The sequence below is a fragment of the Thunnus maccoyii genome, chromosome 13 (genome assembly GCF_910596095.1).
Source record: "Thunnus maccoyii chromosome 13, fThuMac1.1, whole genome shotgun sequence".
NCBI classification, from domain to species: Eukaryota; Metazoa; Chordata; class Actinopteri; order Scombriformes; family Scombridae; genus Thunnus; species Thunnus maccoyii.
Genome location: NC_056545.1, coordinates 10111229 through 10123258, shown reverse-complemented (window position 1 = coordinate 10123258; position 12030 = coordinate 10111229). Strand labels below are relative to the sequence as shown.

General features: G+C 41.1%; 1 protein-coding gene across 6 annotated transcripts in view; it reads left to right on the top strand.

The window, feature by feature from the left end:
- The window catches only part of nsd1b (nuclear receptor binding SET domain protein 1b), a 32681-nt gene extending 21549 nt beyond the window's left edge, over window positions 1-11132 (top strand). For all 6 annotated transcript variants that reach the window (XM_042430859.1, XM_042430857.1, XM_042430858.1 and 3 more), the window contains 10 exons: window positions 324-480; window positions 648-853; window positions 1027-1139; window positions 2452-2598; window positions 2841-2963; window positions 4768-4884; window positions 5629-5770; window positions 6316-6422; window positions 6796-6997; window positions 8196-11132. In XM_042430859.1, the coding sequence (XP_042286793.1) occupies window positions 324-480; window positions 648-853; window positions 1027-1139; window positions 2452-2598; window positions 2841-2963; window positions 4768-4884; window positions 5629-5770; window positions 6316-6422; window positions 6796-6997; window positions 8196-8944 (2063 nt within the window). In that variant the 3' untranslated portion in view covers window positions 8945-11132. The remainder of the gene's footprint in view (window positions 1-323; window positions 481-647; window positions 854-1026; window positions 1140-2451; window positions 2599-2840; window positions 2964-4767; window positions 4885-5628; window positions 5771-6315; window positions 6423-6795; window positions 6998-8195) is intronic.
- Window positions 11133-12030: the final 898 nt, after the last annotated feature.

The following is a 12030-nucleotide window of genomic DNA, read 5'->3' as shown; positions in this document are numbered from 1 at the left end:
CTGCTAGATGTTTCTCTGTCTTCAATCTTTGGCCACTTGGGGTCAACGGAAACAAGCCATGAACACAACACTGACATATTTTCATGTCTTAAGCTGATTTTTCAATCAGGACCAAACGTGATGGACGGACTGATCGACAGCAGCTTTCACTACCATTAACTAACTGACAAGACATATTAAAGCAAACAGCGGTACACTTGATGTTGCTCTCACCAAACTGCTGGCCAACCCTCACATGCAACCATACACAATCTGTCGACCTCGCTGATAAAGCACACTGTACAATAATCAGCAGTTAAAATGATCCTCCTCCTGTGCTCCAGGTGGCAGTCTGCTGTGCTGCGAATCCTGTCCTGCTGCGTTCCACCGAGAGTGTCTGAGCATTGAGATGCCTAAAGGCAGCTGGTACTGCAATGAATGCAAGGCAGGGAAGAAACCTCGCTACAAGGACATTCTCTGGGTGAAGGTCGGGCGGTACAGGTCAGTGGCGAACTGGAGAAACTAGACTTCTCAAACTTTTCCAAACCTTCAACACAGCGCACACAAATCTGTAGTCCTGTACAATTAACAAGCACTTCTCTTTAAATCCTTAATCTACCATGTGTCTACAGTTCTGTTCTTTTTGTGTTTGTTTCTGCTTTGTAAAGGTGGTGGCCTGCAGAGGTCAGCCATCCCAAAACGATCCCAGAGAACATCCAGCGGATGAGGCATGATGTCGGGGAGTTCCCAGTTCACTTCTTTGGCTCCAATGACTACCTGTGGACCTACCAGGCCAGGGTCTTCCCTTATATGGATGTAGACGCCAACAGCAAAGAAAAGATGGGGAAAGGTGTTGATGCCACCTACAAGAAAGGTATCTTGTGTGTTCAGCTAAATCGCCTCTTTAACAGATAGGGAAAGTGAAGGTCGCCATTTATTTTCTTTAATTAAATTTAGTTTTTTAATGTAGCGTTTTGTTATGTTGTTTGTTGTGTCTTCTGATCGTACCTGCTATATGATGACTTTACATCTGAACTCCTTCCTCAGCTTTGGAGGAGGCGGCTGTGCGATTTCGTGAGCTGCAGGCAGAGAAGGAGCTTAGGCAGCTTCAAGAAGACAGAAAGAACGACAGGAAGCCTCCTCCGTACAAACATATTAAGGTATTGGAGAAGACTTGTGGTTTTACAGATGTTTCTGGATAAAGCACAGCACTAACACTGGCAGGGATGAATAGTGATCTCTCTCCATGTCTTTGTTCAGTCCAGAATGTTTCCAACTCAGGCTTCTTGTTTACCAAAAATCATTGAAATCCATCTGATCAGGCCAGTGAGAGTCTGGCATTTTGAAGCTGTGGTCCTCTCATTTATTCATCTCTGCTTTTGCCTTCCAGCTACTGTAAATTCTCATATAAAAGCTGGTTTTCAAATAATGCCAGAGTGTCAGATTTGCTACATTAAAAGCCTACCAATAAAGCGAAGACTGGAAGACTTCTCATGTGAAAAATCTGCAGGAGATGTTGAGTTTCAGTCATGGAAGTAAACAATAAAGTATTTGTGTTTAAAAAGAGAAACTGAGAGCAGTAGAGTGGTTAATATGGTTACAATTTGCAAGACAAAAGGTAAACATAGAGGAAGTTTTGAGTTTGCAGTAACCAGAGAGCAGGGCAAATTAGAATAAATGTTTGCTAAAGGTTTGACTCTCTCTGCCACTGCTGACCAGTATTTGAGAATTAACAGCACATTCTTTTAGTCATTACTCAGTCAAATCTAAACACACAGACATGATACACATATTTTTAGATTCAATGTAATTTACACTTCCTGAAGATATCATTATCTTTGATTATGTGCATTGCAAATAAACATCCATAAATCACCTTAGAAATCATTAAAAACACACTCCCTATAGTTGTCCAACTTGCTTGAGAATCATCACATTTTTAACTTTTCTTCAGTATCAAAGTAATCCAGTGATGGTTGTCTGTACATCCATGGCAACACTGCAAACCGGAACTGCTAATAGCTAATTTGGTATACTTTTAATGGTGCCAATATGCCAAAATGTAAACAAATACATGCTAAAAACAATGGGGCTCAAGTTGTAGCCTAACGTGATACCTCCTGTTTACATCCTCAAAGCTTTATGGTAATTGTATTATCCCCCAAATTGAAGTAAGATGAGCAAGGAATAATAAAACAGGTGACAAAATCACATTTTGAAAACCCCTGGTATACAATACTTCTAACAAAATCATAAAAAGGAAGTCAAACTAATTCTAAGCCCCAATAGGTTGCAAAGATTACTTGATATATTAACCTGAAAATAAATAGATAATCGTTTATCTATTCTAAATCGTCTATTTGTCATACGTCCTTGGATTCACACAACCATTCAGTAACAAGACCTACATGTTCATACACGGCCTGATGTGCAGTGAGTTTATGTTTGCTTCTACTTCTGTGATTCTTTCAGGTGAATCGACCAATAGGAAAGGTTCAGATCTTCACAGCTGACCTATCAGAGATCCCTCGCTGTAACTGTAAGGCGACAGACGAGAGCCCATGTGGGATGGACTCGGAGTGCATCAACCGCATGTTGCTTTATGAATGCCACCCGCAGGTACAGAAACACCTCACTCAACACACTCATTCAATATGTTGAGTGCATCATCATAACACATCACAAAGTATGTTAAATGATAGTGGAAAGTAGTTGACTTGAGCTGAACATATGTTTGTTCCTTGGGTCGTTCACATTGTCCACTCGCATATTTTGGATCAGATTCGGGCGTGTCAAATATGTAATATATTCTGTAAAAGATAAATTTCCAAAATTTTGAAAATGACTCTCTGAACTTGCAGGTTTGCCCGGCAGGTGAGCGGTGTCTGAACCAGGCGTTCACCAAGCGTCAGTACAGCCAAGTGGAGATCTTCAGGACGCTGTCTCGAGGCTGGGGGCTCCGCTGTGTCCATGACATCAAGAAGGTTACTACACCACTATTATTACTAATATTATTACTGGTTCCCACTTCTCTCCTGAAGGACGTCTTTGACACAGCTGGTCCCAGCATCCTCTCCGTAATAAACAGCTCCCTGGCCACTGGTACTAATCCAACCTGCTTCAAACACACATTGGTCCAACCCCTCTTGAAATAACCCAACCTTGGCCCCACCCTGCCTAGTAACTATTGACCGATCTCCAAACTCCCATTCTTATCAAAAGTTCTTGAAAGGGTTATCCTCTATCAATTCCTGCCCTACTTACATCTACTACTACTACTAACATTTTGGAAAAATTCCAGTCTGGTTTAACACAGAATCTGCCTTGTTGAAAGTATCCAATGACCTGCTCTTTTCCGTCAACTCCAGTGACTGTGCTTTCCTGATTCAACTCAACCTCAGCGCGGTGTTTGATACAGTAGACCATAACATTTTAATCAACTGTCTCCAGTATGGGGTTGGTGTGATTGGCTCTGCTTTAAATTGGTTTGCATCCTCAGTAATAGAAGCTTCTCTGTCAACATAGGCAATTCTTCCACTCCCCCAGCTAGTCTCTCCTGTGGTGTCCCACAGGGCTCCATCCTAGGTCCCATCCTGTTCTCTGTTTACATGCTTCTCCTTGGTCAAATCATCCAAATCATCAAAAAGTACAACATTTCCTTCCATTGCTATTCATCTCCCTCTGAAATCAAATAACCAGTGCAATCTATTCAGTCTTATGAACTGCCTTGAGGACATCAAGTGTTGAATGGCACAAAATTTCCTGCATTTAAACGAAAGCAGAACGAACAAAGTTGTCCTATTTGGTCCCTCTGACTCCACCAAATCGATTTCTGACAGCCTTGGCAACCTGTCCACCTTTGTCAAACCCCATGTGAAAAACCTTGGGATAATATTTGACTCCACTTTAAAGTTTGACAAGCAGGTCAATGCAGTAGTAAAAGCTAGCTTTTTTCAGCTCCACACTTTTGCTAAAATCAAGTCTTTCCTTTCATTCAAAGACTTTAAAAAAGATATCCATTCTTTCATTTCCTACCACTTAGACTACTTTAATTCCCTGTACAAAGGGATTAGTCAGTCGTCCCTATCCTGCCTGCAGTTGGTCCAGAACGCCGCTGCCAGACTCCTGACGGGTGGCCGGAAGAGAGACCATATTAGCCCTACGCTGGCCTCTCTCCACTGGCTTCCAGTGCGGTTCAGGATACATTTCAAGATTCTACTGTTTGTTTTTAAAGCCCAAAATGGGCAGGCCCCCTCCTATATTTCTGACATTGTAACCCCTTATTCCACCTCCAGGACTCTCAGGTCATCTAACCTGGGGCTCCTGGCTGTCTGTGAACAAATCTTAAGCTCAGGGGGGACCGCGCCTTTGCTCGTGTAACCCCTAGACCGTGGAACAGCACCCCCCTCTCTATCTCCCCTCTCCCCCTCGCACTTTAATTCTTTAGTGTTTGGATCCACTTGAAATGGTTCTTATTCTAAGCCTCAGCCATGTTTGTTGATTTGTGTTGTTATATTTTTGTGGTTGTTGTGATGTGGTTGTTTTGTTTAAGTCTTCTGTTTTTATTGCCTGATTTTATTCTGTACAGTACTTTAGTCAACTTACATTGTTTTTAAATGTGCTCTATAAATAAATGTGATTTGACTTGACTTGACTTGACTTGACTTGACTTGAATACTGGCAATACCACTGCTACTGACTGCGGAATTCCCATCAGGAGGTGTTATTGCTGCTCAGTGGGACTGGATCCACACTGAATAATGAATGTTCCCTGTGTTTTTCTGTCAGGGTCAATTTGTGAGCGAGTACGTCGGGGAGGTTATTGATGAGGAGGAGTGCAGGTCAAGAATCAGACACGCCCAGGAGCATGACATCTGTAACTTCTACATGCTAACTCTGGATAAGGTACAGCTTGTGTGTGTGTGTCTGTGTTTGTGTGTGTGTTAAAGCTTTCAAGAGCAGCCATGTCCCAAAGTATCTACTGATGACACCTCATGTTGAGGTATTTTGGCTTTAATAACCTTCACTACCTTGTTCCCTGTTGATCTTATTAATCTATAGATCAACGCAGACTGCTTTACCGACATACCTTTTACAATCACGTATAACTTTTTTTCTGCCAATGTAAACACAGTTCAGTAGAATTGTTTATTAACATTTTAAGCATTATTCCATACTTATAGCACCTTTCCTCCGAATTTTTAGTTTGCCCCTTTAACACAGAATCACCAGTTTGCCAGCTGAGTGACTTTTCTCCAGAAACAGATGTGGCTCTGACACCTATATTCTCAGCACAACTTCTAACAACCAGTTTCCACCAAAATACTAATTTCTTTGTGCTGCCTGAATTTGAATTTGATTGAGTGAATCTTTTTTCCCACCTGCACATCATGTGCACTGGGCACAAAATTACCATATAGATGGACAAAATGCATTACAAAATTAAGAAGAATATGAAATTTTCAGAGTGCTGCTTGCACTGGTTGTATTGCTGCCACAAAACTCCAGCCCCCAATCTAATGCTGTTAGAGTATGGGTCACTGGCCAAGTCACATGATCATCACATTTAACAGAATGCAAGTAGATGAAGGTTTGGACAAGACATGTCCAATTGTCTTTCTTATTGGCATCTTTGTGTTTGTGTGTTAGGATCGGATCATTGATGCTGGGCCGAAGGGGAACGAGGCTCGCTTCATGAACCACTGCTGTCAGCCAAACTGTGAGACCCAGAAGTGGACGGTGAGCGGAGACACGCGGGTCGGACTGTTCGCTCTCGTTGACGTTGCCGCAGGTTCGCTGCCTTGCTTAGAGCTGAAAATAATGATAGTTACTAAAGTCAGGTGGTTTATTAATGAATCAACTGTCAATAACTGTTTTAGGAAGAATCTGATTTTGAGCATCAAGTTTCTGAATATCAGACACATCTGCTCTTTCTTGATTATGTGAGATACAGAAGAGGTCAAAGCCACTTTAGTCAACAAGTAAAGACACCTGTTTAATGGAGAAATCAACAAAATGATGTACTTTCACAGGGAGATATTGAGTTATTTTTTGAGAGATTTATAAATATTAAAAACATTTTTTTGGTTTCATGTTAGGCTTATTGTGTTGACATGCTTTAGAATCCATACCATACTGGCTGTGAAATGATCCCTAGAGATGGAGAACAACATCCACAGTCTTCATTGTGTAAAAATGCATTTCTGAAACCATTTTTTCAACCACCAGTTTAACCCTAACTGAAGCTCAAATGAGGCCTCAGTAGTCTGAAGTCAAATCAAGAAGATATCTCCCAAAGTTGCAACCTCTTTCAGTTGTTTGTGTGTATCTGTTTAGGCACAGAGCTTACATTCAACTACAACCTGGAGTGTTTGGGGAACGGGAAGACGGTCTGTAAATGTGGAGCACCAAACTGCAGTGGCTTCCTGGGCGTCAGGCCAAAGGTTAGGGGAATGACACACATCAAATAACAACTTGTTATTGTTATAAAGTTTGACATATTGTTAAACACATCAGACCATAAAGTGCATTTTTCACAAGAAGTCTTCTCAAAACCACCATAAAAGTACTGCCACTGATCTTGTTACTTTGTTATTAATTTATCAGGAAGCTCATAAAAAGTTAACGTACTCTTTTAGCTTAATTTTATTTCCAATTTAACACTTTTTATTTGTATGTAAATGTCTTTTTATATTGCCTTATGCTGCTTTTACATTCTGTCTTGATGCCTCTTGTTGTTGAAATGTTCTATACAAACTTGCCTCACTCTTGAAAGGATAACTGGTCAATTAAAATCTTTCTCCTCCTGCAACCCAGAACAACCCTCCATCTGAAGACAAAGGTCGTAAAATGAAGAGGAGGGGCCACGGCAAGAAGAAAAACAAGACGGTGGTGACCAAAGAAAGAGAGGATGAGTGTTTCAGCTGCGGAGACGGAGGACAGATGGTTTCCTGTAAGAGACCCGGTTGTCCCAAAGTTTATCACGCTGACTGCCTCAACCTCACCAAGAGGCCTGCAGGTCAGTCACTCTGCATTGACACAAGAACCCAAAACCAGATTCTTGTTGATGAAGTTCTGATGACTGATGAATTGATTAATTCAGCCATCGTTTCCTACCTACATGATAATTTTTTTTTTCCATTTTGGGATGTCTTTCTTTGTTATGTAAACATGACAAATTAAACAGAAAACACAAGTTCAAGGTACAGGGTTACAGTTTTATAGTTAGATTTTCTTTTTGCACTGTGTGTGTGTGTGTGTGTAAGGGTAGAGGTAAAAGAGAGAAAGAGAGTGAAAAACAAGCAAAAAAGAGGGAACTACAGTAAATGGGTCAAATAAATAATTAAAAGAGAAGACATTTTTATTCTTTAGCTTAACCAAAAGTTTGAATTGTGTCTTGCGTTAGTGCGACATGTAGAGAGTAGCAGAGCTTTGAGTTTATGCATCCACCTGTTTGACCTGCATCCAACTTCTTCTTGCTTTGGCCAGTGGTGGAAGAATTATTCAGATCTTTTACTTGAGCAGATGAAGCAATACCTCATGGTAAAAATAATCTACTACAAGTAAAAGTAAATTAATTACTTAATTAAAAAAATGTAAGACGTTCAGCAGAAAAATGTACTTGAAGTATCAAAAAAAAGTACTCATTAGGCAGCGGAATGACCTCCATCACTGTTAAACTGTATTATTGTAATATAATTATTATAATTATTGATGCATTAATGCGTAAGCTGCATTTTATGTTGTTGCTAGCTAATTTTACTTCACGCTCTCGGGTAGTTTTATCTGTGACAGTGCATCATATTTATAAGCTGATCATATATTTTGTATGTAAAACCTTGATCCTTAAATAAATAGTAACTATAGCTTTCAAGTACATGTAGAGGAGTGACAGGGACAATATTTCCCTCTGAAATTTTGTTTTAAGTATGAAGTAAAGTAGCAGGAAAGGGAAATACTTGAGTAAAGTACAAGTACCTAAAAATTGTACAAATTAATACAAATTTTAGAAGTGAATAATATTTACAAACAGAATTAAGTACTAGCCATTTAGCAACGTTACTAAAATATTTTTAAGTGTTTTTACATTTCATAATTTAATATTTAATTGAACTTTCAGAGATTCAAAGAAATAAAGTAAAATTTTAAGTCATGGTTATCTTGGCATCCTCCTGCTTGCCTTGACGTTCTTGTCTGTGTCTGTATATTCGTTGTAGGACGTTGGGAATGTCCGTGGCACCAGTGCGACATATGCGGTAAGGACGCGGCGTCTTTCTGTGAGATGTGCCCCAGCTCCTACTGTTGCCAGCACCGCGACGGCCTGCTCTTCATCTCCAAGCTGGATGGCAAGCTGTCCTGCAGTGAGCACGACCCCTGTGGGCCCGAACCGCTGGAGCCAGGGGAGATCCGAGAATACACTCCCGAACCCAGACCCCTAACCTCGGGGCTGGGAATGGCCGTCATCCCCTCTGCTGCTTCTAACACCACTACAAGTGTGAACAAGACCACCAAGAGGGACCAGGAGATCAGCGCCGGCGCTGGCATGTGTGCTTCCGAGTCATTTCCTGCTTTTTCCATCCCGGTACCCATCACTATTCCTGTCTCTGCGCCTCCCACCTCACCTCCCCCCAGCAGCACAGATGCTCCCAGCAGCCCGCACGTGTTCGACCTCCCGCAGTACTCGCCCATCTCCTCATATGAGGAGGAGAGGGATGTCTTAGAGGAGGAGGAGGAGGAAGAGGAGGAAGAGGAGGAGCTGTTGGCAGAAGTGGAGGAGGAGTTAGTGGAAGAGGGGAAGCAGAAATCTGATTCTCATGAAGAGGACGGAGAAGAAGAAGAGGAGGAGGAGGAGGAGGAGGAGGAGGAGGAATACCTTGAGATCAAAGATGAGGATGATGAAGAGGAGGAGGAAGAGGAGGAAGAAGAGGAGGAGGAGGAGGAAGAGGAGGAAGAGGAAGAGGAGTGACGCACAGTGGATTTTCAGTGGCACAGGAAATGGAGGCAGAACAACGCTGTTCCTCACACAGTCACTACAGTCACATTACACAAATAGCCCAGTCTGTCACTGTTTGTATCCAGTGAGCAGGTGTGTATATGGAAGAATTTTAGGACAGAACTAAATCAATACATAAATAAATGTTGAAATTCATAAATCAGTAAATAAACACAGAATAAACATTGTATAGATTCATATATAAATAGACAAATATCCATCAGTTTCTCTATTTATTCATGCATTTGTTTTATTAGCTCTGTCCTACTAATCGATCCATATTACCTGACCTTGGTACAAACCTTCTGTAGAGACGGTGACTTTGCACACACTGGTGCTGACTGACACTCAATATGGGAGATCTGACAAAGAAAATTATCTGGAACTGCTACACAAAACATATTTCACTCTGATATACTTGTGTTTTTTTTTCACACAGCTGGTTTGTTTTGGTATTCTTTCAGTAGTATTTCAGGTGTCATATATGTCAGCAAGTTGACCTGCAAAAGCTTTGTGTAGTTTGCGACAGTTACTGTATCTGCTGGACCACAGAGTCGGTGTTTTAGGTGTTTCATGCTAGAAAAAGACTACACTGTACTGTAGCTTCCTGTTAAGGTGGGATTGAACTCTTCAGTATTCAGCTCACCACTCCAACAGAATCACAGTAGCGCTCAGCCTGGTAAACGATTTCTACTCGGTTACTTTTGGATCCAGTGGTGACCATGTTAATATCCGGAGGTAATGTTGCATTTGTCCATAAATAAACCAGATTGAGTCCCTTCGATTGCAATCACATTCAGTCTGGTTGGGCTTTAAACATAACACCAAATGAAAAGACATTCAGCTTCTACTGGACTGAAATTTGAAATATGGTCAGTGGATTTTGTGGTGGTTACCTTTTTTTAAAAATCAGTGAGTGATGTATAATTGGGATTTTACCGGACACACACTACCGGCAAAATCAAAAAAGGAACTGCAAACAGTCATTTTGACCTTCCTGCTACATCACCTGAAGACCTGACGCAAAAATCTAAATCAACGTCCATCCAGGAACGACAAACCTGACGCACAGGAGTCGTCGTTTCCATGAACTCCAGTCTTTCCCTCGACGCCTCAGAATATCAGATGGTGCTTCAACAGTGGAGCTGCGTTAACGTGCATCAATATCAGACAAAAAATGTGAATGTGCCAGATGATTGGCTGCCAGGTGTAGCCTTAAAATATGATCGCACATCAAGCAACTTGAGAAAACTGTCAATGCAAATATGCCGTTGTTGTGCGACTGTGGAAATATCTTGCAGTCTAACGGACGTCTGGCTGCAGGGTATCATCTTATCAGTCAACCAATCCTGCGACTCTACGGCGCAGCTACATGCCAGAAAGCTTCAATCAGCCTGGAGGCAGGAGAAAGGTGTTTCGGCTGAAATCATTTTTTGAAAGTAGATACTCATAGTTTTTGACTGAAGCTACCAAAAGCTAACATCAGAAGGAATTTTCTTAAAATTTGACCATTTCATGTGCTAAAACTGTCAGATTAAAAATCTCATAGGTTATTCACTGGCTCCATAGATCTGGTTGGACTGCAGGTTTCACAAACTGACACTTCTGAAGCTGGTTGAGTAGAATCATATCCTTCAGCATCTAACACTGGGCAACACAAAAGGACAAATAAGGACAGAGATAGCATTAAGTTTGCTCCAGTGTGTATGCTGTGCTCTGTAGTCATTATTTATATAATTCTGTGACGCACAAATGATGACGAGTCGGGGTGTTAGCGCTCCCTCTGCTCGCTCACTCACTTTGACTCTCAATCGAGGGGGAAACAAAAGTCTTCGATTGGATGCGAGACGCTTGAAACGACGGACTCCTGCCATGATGCTTGCACTTCAGTATGTGTTCTTGCCACACGTGTTTCGCTCTGTCTTCAAGCTTAATATTGTCTGTGTGTTATCTGCCAATGCCTTAGAGTGTATTTCTTTGGACATGTTTTTAAGGAATGGTTTGGCGCCTGTGAGAGCCAAGTTTCCCTACTAATGCCTTTTTACAGATGCCCAACAAGCAATGTTTCATTCCAGTGTAATTATTACCTGTTAGATCTCAACCATTGACCTGTTAAAACAACTGCTATATAAATATATAAGAAGAAGAAGTTATGAAACAAGCACTTTGTTCTGGACTCATTCTTTTTCCATTTAATGGTCCAACATGAAGCCAGATACAAAACATCTGTTGCTAAAAATTAAAACCAGATTATGTTATGTTTCCAAAACCTACACAGTGGAAATCATATAATCTGAATTTTAGCATTGAGCATTCCTGGAATATGTAGTGTACACAGAGATGCCTTTCTCAGCGTTGCTAAATGCTAAATAGTAACTACTGTCGTGAGAAAGCTAAATATCATGAATTCCTGCCTCCAACACACTGAGAAGATTTAATCTTAGTGGTTTTTATCAAACAAGTATGTACTGATGCTTCTACCCTGTTGTTTGGTAAAGATGAGTGCTCAGTGAGCACCATTAGAGCGCTGCGGTTGTAATAGGAATTGTTGCAACTCCTGATTATTTTCTTCAGTCACCTATGAACTGCGTTTTGGTTTGATCTATTCTACACCAATTCAAATTAAATGGCAAGTGCCTATCTCAAGCTACTAGAGCCCAAACCTTTGTCTTGCAGTTGCAAATCCTAAATGGTTGAAAAACAAACAAAAAAAACAAGTCTTAACTTTGAAATACCAGCAAACGTCTTTCTACACATGAAGCAAGCTGTTAAAGGCCCCCGCAGACACCAAGGAGATGATGCTGCGTTCATATCATGTGGGATGGATGGTACAGATGGAAAGATTCCCACGATTACAGCTTGCGAGCGTTAGTATCATCAAGGTTGCATGGTTGCAGAATTGGTTGCGTGACAGTTTAAAAAAATACTGGGCATTGGAGCGTCCATGTTATACCTGTCTCTCTCCAGTATCTACTATCAGTAGCTACTATCCAGTAAAGGCAAAAATGCCTAAAAATAAAAAATACTGTGCATTGACAATATAACACTATTAAACTCGG